General features: G+C 58.2%; 7 protein-coding genes across 7 annotated transcripts; 4 read left to right on the top strand and 3 right to left on the bottom strand.

The window, feature by feature from the left end:
• Positions 1–236: 236 nt before the first annotated feature.
• B0I36DRAFT_347874 (FAS1 domain-containing protein) lies at positions 237–1,595 on the top strand (the record flags this gene model as incomplete). The annotated part of the gene is made up of 4 exons (XM_046156626.1): positions 237–351; positions 425–774; positions 837–1,264; positions 1,346–1,595. 4 exons carry the CDS (start codon positions 237–239, stop codon positions 1,593–1,595), a joined length of 1,143 nt encoding a protein of 380 aa, XP_046013526.1.
• A 456-nt stretch (positions 1,596–2,051) lies between these two features.
• B0I36DRAFT_361469 (uncharacterized protein) lies at positions 2,052–3,911 on the bottom strand (the record flags this gene model as incomplete). Its single annotated transcript, XM_046158482.1, has 6 exons — positions 2,052–2,282; positions 2,395–3,289; positions 3,348–3,464; positions 3,545–3,675; positions 3,749–3,819; positions 3,890–3,911. The coding sequence occupies 6 exons, from the start codon at positions 3,909–3,911 to the stop codon at positions 2,052–2,054; spliced, it is 1,467 nt and encodes a 488-aa protein (XP_046013525.1).
• A 220-nt stretch (positions 3,912–4,131) lies between these two features.
• B0I36DRAFT_319851 (uncharacterized protein) lies at positions 4,132–5,319 on the top strand. Its single transcript, XM_046153469.1, has 2 exons — positions 4,132–4,750; positions 4,844–5,319. Exons 1-2 carry the CDS (start codon positions 4,250–4,252, stop codon positions 5,054–5,056), a joined length of 714 nt encoding a protein of 237 aa, XP_046013524.1. The 5' UTR covers positions 4,132–4,249; the 3' UTR covers positions 5,057–5,319.
• A 795-nt stretch (positions 5,320–6,114) lies between these two features.
• On the top strand, positions 6,115–6,362 carry B0I36DRAFT_319849 (uncharacterized protein). Its single transcript, XM_046153468.1, has one exon. The coding sequence runs from the start codon at positions 6,138–6,140 to the stop codon at positions 6,351–6,353; it is 216 nt and encodes a 71-aa protein (XP_046013523.1). The 5' UTR covers positions 6,115–6,137; the 3' UTR covers positions 6,354–6,362.
• Positions 6,363–7,155: 793 nt separating this feature from the next.
• On the top strand, positions 7,156–8,316 carry B0I36DRAFT_361467 (S-adenosyl-L-methionine-dependent methyltransferase; the record flags this gene model as incomplete). The annotated part of the gene is made up of 1 exon (XM_046158481.1): positions 7,156–8,316. One exon carries the CDS (start codon positions 7,156–7,158, stop codon positions 8,314–8,316), a length of 1,161 nt encoding a protein of 386 aa, XP_046013522.1.
• Positions 8,317–8,702: 386 nt separating this feature from the next.
• B0I36DRAFT_421628 (major facilitator superfamily domain-containing protein) lies at positions 8,703–10,546 on the bottom strand (the record flags this gene model as incomplete). Its single annotated transcript, XM_046162188.1, has 4 exons — positions 8,703–8,801; positions 9,045–9,908; positions 9,971–10,356; positions 10,417–10,546. 4 exons carry the CDS (start codon positions 10,544–10,546, stop codon positions 8,703–8,705), a joined length of 1,479 nt encoding a protein of 492 aa, XP_046013521.1.
• A 536-nt stretch (positions 10,547–11,082) lies between these two features.
• Positions 11,083–11,706, bottom strand: B0I36DRAFT_347869 (peptidyl-tRNA hydrolase; the record flags this gene model as incomplete). The annotated part of the gene is made up of 1 exon (XM_046156625.1): positions 11,083–11,706. One exon carries the CDS (start codon positions 11,704–11,706, stop codon positions 11,083–11,085), a length of 624 nt encoding a protein of 207 aa, XP_046013520.1.
• Positions 11,707–11,989: the final 283 nt, after the last annotated feature.

Raw genomic sequence — 11,989 nt, 5'->3', positions numbered from 1 at the left:
GAGCCAAGGCGTGGTCCGGCAGAAACGCGCACCTTGGCGGCCTGAATATCGTTGTGAGTGCCAGAGGCCAGGTGGAACTGGAACATCTCGACTCTGTGGACTCAAATACCCGTGATGCCCCAAGAGGATGCCCAACGTTAGGAACTGAGCAACCCAGTGCTTCTCATACTTGATCGACTTCTCCAAAATCCCCTCGCGTCACATTCTCCACCTAAAGCCAACTTCTCGTACGCAACATGCAGATTCGCCAGTCCCTATTCCTCGCCGCAGCCGGCCGCGCTGTGGCCCAGCAACTCCCCAGCCTGACTGAGGCGCTTGCCTCGCAAAATGAGACTCTGTCGACACTGATCTGTAAGTCTGATGTCCTTCTCCATTATGAATAGCAGCCACGTTGGAACATACTCGACTGAAACCTGACTTGCAGCCTTGATTAGCAACAACACCGCCGTCAGCCAGAGCATCGGCCAGCTGTCTAACATTACCATCCTGGCTCCCAATAACGAGGCTCTCAACAGTCTCATCAGCAATGCCGATCCCGCAACTGCCATGATGCTAGCCCAGCCAGACTTCATCCAGGCTGTCCTGAGCTACCACATCCTGAACGGCACTTACTACGGCTCCAACTTTACCGAGACTGCCGCATTTGTGCCCACCGCTCTCACCAACGAGACCTACACTAACGTCACTGGTGGACAACGCGTCGAGGGTGTCGTCCAGGACGGAAATGTCGTGCTCTACAGTGGTCTCCGCTTGAACTCCACTGTAGTGACTGCTGTACGTGTTTCGCAGGCTCCTTGACTTTCTGTTTACGTTTCAGATGCTGATAGAATCTGTAGAACCTCAACTTCACCGGCGGTGTTATCCACATCATCGACTCGGTCCTCACCATCCCTGGGAGCATCCCCGACACCCTGACTGCTGCTAACCTGACTGCCCTTGCTGGTGCAGTCGGGGCTGCCGATCTGGGCGACGCCCTGACCGACCTGCAGAACGTCACCATCTTTGCTCCCAGCAACGATGCTTTTGGCGCGATTGGCAGCATCACTGGCAACCTGTCCACCGAGGCTCTCGCTGGCATTCTCCAGTACCACGTCGTTGACGGTGTTCTCGGCTACAGCAGCGGCCTTTCCGACACCACTTTGACTGCTCTTGATGGCTCTGAGCTCAACATTCGCGTTATAGACGGCGAGGTCTTTGTCAACTCTGCCAAGGTTGTCATCCCCGACGTTCTTGTCGCCAACGGTGTTGTTCACGTCATTGACCAGTAAGTCCTCGGTCTTTTCTCTTCCGATTCTCCCGGTAAGACTTTTAGAAGAAGAACCATACCTTACCACAATGCATATAGGGTCCTCAACCCATCCGCCGCCTTGGCCACCCCCAACCCCAGTGCCACCACGACCACCCCGGCCTTCTCGGGTGCTTCGTCGACCACCGGCGTCCCCTTCACCAGCAACGCCGCGACCCCGTCCAGCACCGTCCCTGCCGCCAGCACCTCAGGCGTCCCTCGCCCGACTGGTGCCGCTGCTCCCATGAAGACCGGTGCCGTCGGCGCTGCTGCCCTGTTCGGCGGTGCTGCTGTCCTGATGAACATGTAAGGCCCATCTGACTGAGGTGAATTGTGGTGTCAGGCATGGTCAGGCCAAGAATGAAAGGCGTGGAGAAGATCCGATGACGTTGAGCAGAGTATCGTGGCGTGGATGATTGATCTTTTATTCCCCTGTCGGAGGAGTGGTGCTCCCTGTAACAGAACTTGTGGTACTTCACGATAATATGTCCCTAATATTTTGGCCGGAATACATGTGTAATCCTCATTCTTTCTGCCACAGACGTGCTTCGTGAGCTGATATCCGCCCGCCATGCTACGAGCACGCATCGGCGGTTCTGGATCGTTTCGCTACATGTTTGAACCTAGCGACAACACTGCCTACTCAAGAATATGATGGAGACTGCGTTAGGATGCCTGCTGGCTCTCTAAATCTACTAAGCTCTAGTATCCAACCCCTAAAAAGAAATTCCGTTTCACTATATGCCACTCGTCACGTTTGTTCCTCTTACTTGCCTCCCGAGTACGACACGACGGCGTACTGCCCACTCCAGGCCCACTTCCTTGACCCGCTGTCGCCGCCGCCGCCTTCGCGGGCGCGGAGCTCCTCGTCCAGGCCGGGCTGGAGACCAACCACCACGTCGGCCTTGCAAGTGCGCAGCGCCATGACGTTGACGCCGGATCCAGGTCCGAGGGGGCCGATGGCCTCGGTGAACGGTGTGGTGGGATCCCACATGGCCTAGTTTACAAACAGATCAGCATATATATAAAGGCGAGGAGAAAGTATGAAGGTTGGGGGTTGTCGTGACTGGAAGGTCCATGGCAAAAAAAAAAAAGAAAAAAGAACGTACATCACCAGTAAGCTTCCTGTAGTTGAGATCGCCTTTGAAGATGACGAGCTCGCTCGTCTTGAGATCCTCGTGAAGCTCCGGGTCCGAGGCGGGCAGCCGCCAGAAGCTGCCGCCGTGGGTCCAGAACCGATTCGGCCTCAGCAGGAGCTCGCCTTCGGCATGGTGCTGGGCCAGCTGCGAGAAGACGAACGAGATGTCGGCAGCCTCGGCGTCAGACAAAGGCGCCGCCGCCGTGCTGGACGAGGAGGCGGCGGCGTCCTTGCCGTCCTCGGCGGCGGGGGTCGACGACGCGGCGAAGAACCCCTTCGGGTTCGCCAGCGCGCCGAGGATGGAGGCAAAGTCGCTCGGGAGCACATCCGACACGAACCACGGGATCGACTTTGGATGCAAAACGACAAGTGTCGCGAGTCCCGATGTGAGGAGGTAGGACGCGAGGATGAGATCGACGTAGAGCTCGAAGCCAGAGTTGTCCAGGACGATATCGACCCGGCGCTCCTTCTTGCCCTCGTCGCGGGCCTTCTTGAGCGTGTCGTACGCCTGCTGGAGGTCGTTGGCCAGGATGTTCTTCTCCGACTCCTTGCGCGCCTTGGCACCCTGAAGCTTCTGGATATCCTCGTAGGACAGGCTGGTGAGGAGGGAGAGATCTGTGGCATTGCCCCATAGGCAGATCTCGCACATCTCGACGAATAGCAGCCTCTGGGCCTCCTCGTGTTCTTCTGGGGTTTTGTTGGCGGCCTCCTCAGTCTTTGCAGCCAGCCCGTTGACAAGGTCCTTGAAGCGAGTCGCGATCTCGTAGACGGCCGGCCGCGAAGACCGGAACGTGTCGTTCTTCTGGCGCGCAAACACGTCGTACGACTTCCAGTGCTGCGACATGCTGAAGGATGTGCTCATGCGCCTGTGCGTCGAATAGTCAGCGCCGGGACGAACAGTTTGGCGACGGTATCTCCCCATACTTGTAAAGATAGCACTCGCTGAACAGCCACGGGACGTTGAACCATGAAGGTGTGCCAAGTGCCTCCAGCTCGTGGTTGTAAAGGGCTACGTCGGGCGTGCCATCATCGCGAATCGGTCTGTCGAGAATGAGGTGTTATTGGTCTGGCTCGGTAAACGGTCGTGGGTCGAGGACAAGCGGCGATGAGTGTATGCGTACGATAGCTTGCGGTCATGTTGTAGCTCATATTTCAAGGCTACCAGGTCCTCAATGATTCGCTTGCCCTCGGCGTTCTTCTCGGCATCATTGCTTTCCGAAAGTGTTCGGAAGACGTCGTCGATGGCACCAGTCTGGGGCTCGGTCAGTACCACAATTGCGCAGTGGCAGAGAGTCAACACCAAGTAGCCATGCTCGAAGACATACAATGATGACGGGCCACCTGTCTCGAGCCGATATATACGCAAACGACGTCTTGTCACTTGTCGCGTAAGGAGCTGTGGGGCCGAGGATGTGGTTAGTCGGTGGTCCATGACGGCATTCGAGGGATGAGACGTTGCTGCGTACGGGTCTTGGTATCGTGCTCCATTGTGCTTGTCGAAAGCACGCGCTTTAAGTGGAAGTCGAACGAGCGGGTGTTGTTTGCGTGAAGCTGGAACACCCAAGAACGCTTATCATGTCTTCAATTGTGGTGGGGTGAGCTGCGGTGGAGGGGCACGGCTATGACGATGCATCTTATCGATTATGCCAGAACAGCCAACCAGTTGTGCTCAGGCAGTGTCTCGCAGGCATATGTGAGCTTGACTGGGCTCCTGGGAAATGCAGGCGGAATGGACCTCTCCAGCGCAACATAATGCATTTTTTATAAGACAAGTTAAGTATTCGCAAAGGTAAAATACAACCTCAACGTTCGTGGTGCTCGCAGTAATGAACAGTGCGGGAGCATTCCGCGGAGGAAATTCAGCCCGAACAGTGCTGCATGTACCAGCATGCGGCTCCACGGGTCTTGCTAACGAACCACCAGACCTTGGTTATGAACCAAGCTACCTTCCCAAGCGTCTACTGCTTGAATTCGGACGCTTCGGTCTTGATCGTCCCGCCAATATTCGTTCCATTCTCCAGCCTCGGGAAAATCACAGCCTTGTCGTCGGACGCAATGCCGTTGGTGCTGGCTTCTGCAGACTGGGGGTAAACAAGGCTGTAGATATAGCGGCTGGCAAAAAAGGCGCCAAGAGCCCACAGCCAGGCGAGCACGCCAACGCTGACTGTGAAGAAGAGGACTGGCACCAGGAAGCAGAGCCCTACGCCGACCCAGAAGAAGGTGAAGCACAGGGCGGATACAAGAGCAAGGCAGAGTGTGGAGACGGCGAAGCTAAGGAAGAAGACGACCGGGATGAAGGAGAATACCAAGTTGAAGAGGATGAAGCTCTAAATGTCCCCAGCAATTAGAATTCAGATGGCGACCCGGCAGTCGAATGATTGGTAGAAGAAAGCCGGCAACAGTCGCAGGGAAGTTCTTACAGTCAATATGGGTCGCGTGGACGCCAGGTCGGCAGACCTCTGATAATACTTTTGGCGGACGGCAGGGTCAACGACGCGGTCGACAGTATCCCTGCCGTAGGCATAGGCGCTCGAGGCAGTGGCTCTCGCCCTGGCGCTGACGTCGTCTGCTCCCATGGTGAGCTGCGAGAGAAAGGCTGGGACCTGGTCTGGAGAACACGTGGTGGGGCGTGAGCGCTGCTGGGATGCGATGAGGCTGCAGGTTGCAGGTTGCGCACGGGTGGGCACGTCGGTCGCCGCGTGGGTTTGTGGCTACAGCGCCGAGCAGGGTGGTCCAATGGAGTCCAGGTAGAAATGCCTCGCAGGTGTTGGCGTGCTCGTGAGGTAGACAATGACGATGATGGAATAGCTACAGAGTGTCGGGCGGATGGTGAGCAGAGCGAGGGCCTGGCGTGCGAGATGAGGCGAGGTCTGTCTGTCGCGGCTTGACTGGACCCCCAGGGCTAGAGGTGGATGGCCACATCAATGATGTGCGCGAACTGTGACGCGACCACTTTCCCAGTCCCTTGGTTGGTGGTGCCTGCCAGCTAATTACGGCGCGGCGCGGCGCTGCAGCTACCCGGCCGCCTTCCCTTGCCAGGCCAGCACTGTCTCACGCCAGACGCAAGCCCCAACGACAGATGACAACAGACGAAAGATTAATAACCATCAAGCGTTGTGGTTCCCCCGATCTCAATCGCCCCGTTCTGTCGCGACACTCTGCTTGCCCGGCGCAAGCGTCCTATAAGCGTGATCATGCAGAGTCTCGCTCTCTACAGCAAGATCACCCTGCCTCCCCTGCTGCCGACCATGCCACAATCGACGACATCGGCACTATCACAAGAATCGACGAAAAGCAGGGCTCCAACACAACTTTTCCGCCGCGCCCATACGAAGACATGCATCAACATCGGCCAATATCGGCGCCAGGATCTTCTTGTGTGTTGCGCACTCAACTCCGGTCATGGCAACAAAGCACTTGAAAATGTGACAGCTCGTCGTGGGGATATCCACACAAAGAGTGAACCAGGGTGCTGAGAGGCTGGATCTGCAACCCGTTTCCGCGGTCCCCGGTCACTGCGACACGGCCTTAGCCTAGAGCCGATGCCCCTCTTAGCAGCGGCCCGCACCGGATAGCCTGCCCGGCCGTCCTTGTCCCATCAGCCCAGCGATTGCGACGTGAAACGGGGCCGGACCGGTGTGTGAGGATCACGGGCTGGATGATTTGCTGTGCCCTGTGTGTACATGAGCACCTGCGTAACATCAACCACCGGCGATGCCTGTCCGCCACGGACCTTGCAGAATCGCATCACAATCCCCGCGAGCTGATGCGCCCACCTTCCTGGTCAGATCAGGTGTGGTCTCAGGGGTCCTGCCACGCAGGCTCCCTTTCTTTCGGGCAGCCGCTTCGAGGTGGTGCGCCACGGGCAGGGGTGCAATATCGAGTTATCTTATTGTGGCCAACAGACTTTTTCTTGAAGGATCAATGTGATCATTGGTAGGCTCGGCCACGTTCTCCGGTGCGTGTCTTGGCTACGCGGCCTGATGAGGCGGGACAGGCCAGGAGCAGCATGCCGAATCCTACAGATTCTACCCGCATCATTATCTGCATGCACTGTTGTTGGCACAGCTCGGAAGAGGATCGCATGCCGGGGGTGGCGCGTAGAAGTAAGCTCATGGGCGCGCGCCGCATGCCGTGATGATGACGAAGAAGTTAGGTGTTTGACTAACACGCGATCGAGGAAAAAGCACAGCATGAGGAAAAAGAAACTGCCAGATCAGTGTGGCAGGGCATGTAGGCGATCCGCCTTACGCGGTAACAAGCCAAGGAAGTCGTGCAGATGCCCCTGTCGCGCTCAAGATTATCTGCACGTTGCATGGAGGCACGAGCAAGGTGTGCCTATTCCCCTCCATCTCAGAGGTTATGTCCGCGATTCCCGGTGTCTCTTTAATCGGCCGCTCGGCTGGATTGGAGTCGTCGGACATGGAACATGAAATGACTTCCTTCAATAACTATACGGCGGCGAAGCTCTTGATTCCGAAACCTTGCTGCTACTTTTCAGCAGGACTCCTCCAGCTCAAGCACAGAACAATACGATCCTGGTCTGTCTGTTTTGTAGACGGCCGCCAGCTTGGAACTCTCAGATTGTGTCCCACCTTAGTCCAACACTGAATTGTCGAGCTCCGGCAGACCTTACGCATACGGACGACGAGCCGGGTGACTTTTAGGCGTACCCCGGAAGCCAATTCGCGTCATTATTCTGGTCGTCACGATCCAAAGAACCACCGAAAGCATGGACTGGCCGCTTCGCGATTCGATATCAACAGTCACATCGTCAGAGGCGGCGATAGAAAGCACAGCCGGCACAGTGACGAGCACGGCCTCGACAGCTCCGTCCTCGAAGGGCATCGGAGTGCCAATGATACCCGAATCGGAAATACTGCGTTGTCCGCCCTTAGCCGCGCTATGCTTCCGATCCATCGACGCCAAGTCGGGGACGGAGTCAATCCTTGGTGACAAGTATGCGGCAGAGCTGGCCGACCGCCTTAACATTACATCCTCACGCCTGGGCACAAAGCCGGACCTGGCCAGCGAGCTCATGTGCCTGCGGGCGATGATTGTGGACGTGTACTGCCTCAAGTTTGCAGACGCGCACCACGACGAGACGGGCTGCACGATACTCAACTTGACCACAGGTTTCGACACGCGGTTCCTGCGGCTCAAGTCAAGACCGCATGTTCGATGGGTGGAGGTGGACAGTCCCGAGTTCACGCACATGCGCCAGAGAGTATTCCCGCCGTCGGGCCATTTATACCGCACGAGAACACCGTACCAAGTATCCTCCGCGACCTCGCTGCCCCCGGCACCCACGACACCAGCAACTCCACACTACGACGAGAAGATGGACAACGACAAGGAGCAGAACCCAGTCCTCGAGCTGGCCGTCGCGGACCTGGCCGACACGGACTCGTGGCTGCCCTCTGTGCCCGCGGACCGCCCGACGCTCGTCCTCATGGAGGCCGGCGCGTGGATGACGCCGAGGGCTGACTTTACCCACATCATGCGGTCCGTGGTGGACCACTTCGCCGCGCACGGCGGGCGCCTCGTGTTCGACGTCATGAGCCGCCTCAACGCCCTCATGTTCCGGTACAAGGCGATCCCGCCCATCCGTATGTTCACCTTTAAGATCGAGTGGCACTGCGAGGACGCCGACGCCCTGGGCGCCGAGATCCACCCCCGGCTTAGGTACCTCGAGAAGAAGGGCTACCACGACGCCACGACCGAGGACAACGAGGAGTGGATGCCCAACTTCTACGGCGGCAAGCTGAGGAGCAGGCTGCTGAACAAGATGCCCGGGTTTAGCAGTGGTCTGAGGCTGTTGTTTTACGAGTTTCCAGCCTTGGCGGCGACTGGAGAAGTTGTGCCTGAGTTAATAGAAAGAGAGAGAGCGTGAGAGAAACGGGGGGAGAGGCGGACATGGCGCGCGCGCCCTGAGAAAGGGCGGGCAGGCGGGCTCTTGCCGATGCGATGTCGCTCGCTAAGCTGTCTACACTTGTTTGTGCAAGAACAGCAAAGGCAGATTAAGCATATTTCTTCAGCATTCAACCCTTCTTGTTTCGAAATTTCTCAAGCAAGCGGTCATGATGTCAGATTTCTTTCTTGAGTAAGATACCAGGAGTAGGACCAGGGATATAGCAAGCGTGTTATGTTTACCCACAAAAAGTCGTTTGAATTTTATTATTATTGATTTCATCTTTGCTACTTATCCTCCACTGGCTTCCATCTCGCTGTGGTGTATTTTCTGGACTTGGACTAGCCCTTGACGACTCACGTGAAAAGTCAGACTCTCTCAAGCCGAAACGCCCGTCTAGGGGTGAGCCAGAACCGCCCGTGGCCGCTCAGACCGCGCGCTGCACCGGCGTTACCGGGTCTACTGCCCTGCATGTGCAGTTGGCTAGGCCGCATCAGAGCCTGCGCACCCGTCGACGAGACATTTCCCCTCTCGAGTTCGGCGTCATCAACAGCAGACGCAGGCGCAGACATGCTCTGAGAACCCGTAGCACCTGCTCGACGCATGGTCTCCGTAGAGGGCCCGCGCCGTCGAGCATGTTCGCCGACATTGGCTTCCTCATCCTCCGTCGTCGCCCTCGGTAGAGACGAGAGCAGCAGCTCCGCCTCGACTTCCTTGTCGGCAATCTTCCATGTCCTCAGGCCGAGCAGGCTCAGCGCGCCGGCGAGGAACATGCACCCGACAAACACCTGGCCGTTCAGGAACGCCCCGAAGCCGCCGCCGCCGTCCACGAGCTGGATGGCAATGGCCTCGGCGAAGGTGGTGGGCAGCACGAGCGCGAAGCAGATGCTGCCCATGACGCCGCCCAGCTCGACGAGCCCGACGACCTCGGCCAGGACGGGGGATATCGAGCTCCAGAAGGTGCCGCACACGGTCCCCACGAGCAAGGAAAAGGCGAGCAGCGCGCCGTAGCTGTGCGCGGGCAGCCACAGGGCAAACACGAAGAGCGCGCAGGCGAAAGTGGCGGCGAGGGCGATGTTGATCCGCCCGACCCGGTCGCTGTAGTACCCTACTATCGGGCGACCGACCGCAGAGCCGAGGTTGAGCAGAGCTTGTGCGACGGAGCCCTGGACCGGATCTAGGCCGATCGACGTCGCGTAGGTCGGGAGCGAGTAGAGAAGCGTGATGTAGCCGAGTTCGGTGACGAAGCCCCAGAGCACAACGAGCAGGATCTCGACACGGCCAAAGTGGCGAGGGTTCAGGGCCTGGTGCTGGCTTTTACCTGTAATGCCGTCGCCGCTGCCGCGGCGGCGCTGGCGGCAGAGGGGATGTTGGCGCAGGAAGGCGACAGATGCCAGGTTCATGACGAGAGAGACGAAGCTGAGGATGCGGTACGTCCAGACAACATCATATCTTTGTAGCAGTTGTCCTGTGAGCAGACTGTATGCGAGGCCACCGAGACCTGCGCCGGACGCCGCTAGACCGACTGCCAGGCTGCGATGTCGAGAGAACCAGTGAGGGAGTACTTCCATGGCCTGGATCCGCTTCTGTGTAAGTAGTTGGGGGGTCATGAGATACACGGCAGGAAGACACTAACCGGCAGGTAGATGAAGCCCATACCCCAGCCAAAGACGAAACCCTGTGTCAGGATCAGCTGCCAGATCTGCGTCGATGACCCTGCCGCACAGAGTGCCGCAAAGATGAAGAGAGCGCCGGCGAGCATCGTCACTCGAGGGCCAAAGCGGGCATGGGCCGCCACAGCCACTGGGGCAATGATGAGAGATTGCGAAATGGACAAGCCGCCAATGAGGGCATAGAGAAACTTGCTCGCCCCAGGAAAGCTATCATTGGTGAGGAAGTGGTTGAGCAGCACACCCCATGATGCATTGATCCCCCACGTGTGCGCATTGGCGACAAAGACGCAGACGGCGACGACCCAGCCATACCCGCCATCAAGGGGGAAGCCTTCGGCTCCCGCAAGGACTGGAGTGTTCAGTCGGATTGAGGCTGGGCGAGAGGAGGGGGCGCTGGTCTGTCGCCCACGGTCATCCTCGTAAGCGTTTTCCAAGTTGATCTCTTCAAGCTCGATGGCGTGGTCATGGTTGGTAGTGGTCGTGGCGGCGGAGGTGCTGAGAGGACCACCTAGCTCACACGACTGCTGCGCGAGTGACATGGTTGGGTGGCGCGGCGGCACTGCCGAGATGGGATGTGGTTAAGGGGTCTTGATCAAAATGGCAGCATCTTGATTCCATTTGGATGTGCTTGTGTTGTCATGCTCAGAGCCCAAGGTTGTTCAACCAGGACCGCAAAGTGTGAGCCGACATCGGGGTGATAAGATATCGGGGGCAGCGCCGAGGCCGTCTAATCATGCACGACGGAGCGGACCGTCCGACTGCCTGGTCCACCAGAAAAGTGTGGCATGCATGCATGCAAGCCCTCAAGGCACATTTGACTTGTAAGCGTCTACGTTGCTCGGCCATTAAGGCGCGCGTCGAGAACAATGGCAACGTGAGCGCTGGCGTTCTTAACGTGCAAATGCTGGAAGTGAGACACTATGCCCAAGGTGGCACCACGAGTCCAGGGCAAGCCTTCTCCGGCCTTGCGTACAGCGCTGAGCAAGGTCAAGCTCACCGGCACAGTCACAGATGTAGACAAAGTAGCTCGACACCAGTTGCGAATTTAAAAAAACCTGCAGGGCCGACTGCAATGTCAGGGCCCCTGTGCGGCTTTGGCAACATCTGCCTCCCACGCCTCGCGGAGGCTCTCGAGGCACTCCAGCACGCGCGAACCGACGTCTTGGTCGATGACGCTTAGCTGGTGGGAAGAGAGCTTGCTCAGAACAAAGTCCGAGACGGTCTTTTGGTCGCGGTCCACGGGTCTGCCTATCCCCACGGAGATGCGGTGCCACCGCGCGCCGGGGTAGCTGCTTGGCTTGATGCTGCTGTTGATGCTCTTGAGGCCATTGTGGCCGCGGTGCGAGGCTTGCCACTTGCGGATCTTGACGACGCCAAAGGCCTCCTCGAGGTCGTCGCTGACCACGACGAGGGCAAGCTCCTGCGGCTTGAGGTTGTGGTCTGCGAGGTGCTGCTTCCAGGCCTTACTGACCCAGGGACCAGAGACGTTCATGAAGGTGGGTGACTGCTTGAGCGTGTAGGGTGTTCCATCGGAACGCAGGGAGCGGTCTTTCTTGTCTCTGGAGAAGGCCGATTGTGAGGGTCCAAGTGTCCGCTGGAGGGAGGCAAGAGCGAAATGGCCGGCAGAGTGCAGCGACTGGGCATAAGGCTCCTTGTTGCCCAGGCTGGCCACCAGGAAGCGGGGGGTAAAGACAGACATGTCCGTGGCCGAGGAGTCTTGAGCAACTCGGCGTCCGGCCCTGGGAAGGTAGGAGATGTAGCGGGAGGCGGAATTTAGCGATGCCGGCGCAAGATATTGCAGGCCGGGCCCGACTGACACCATGGAGAAAGCCTTTGAGGGTTGCGGGTACGGTACTTCGTGGCTAGTGGAGCGGGCGATCGTGGCGCGGCTAAGGAAGGACGAAGCTGAGAAAACGAGGCGCAGCGTCCACGCTAGCCTGGGAGAGCGCCTGCCTCCATTCATTGGTGCCTGGCACGGGCAA

The sequence above is a fragment of the Microdochium trichocladiopsis genome, assembly GCF_020744255.1.
Source record: "Microdochium trichocladiopsis strain MPI-CAGE-CH-0230 chromosome Unknown B0I36scaffold_4, whole genome shotgun sequence".
Taxonomy (NCBI): domain Eukaryota; kingdom Fungi; phylum Ascomycota; class Sordariomycetes; order Xylariales; family Microdochiaceae; genus Microdochium; species Microdochium trichocladiopsis.
Note: the sequence above shows the minus strand (reverse complement) of the source record. Positions and strands in the feature narration are given on the sequence as shown.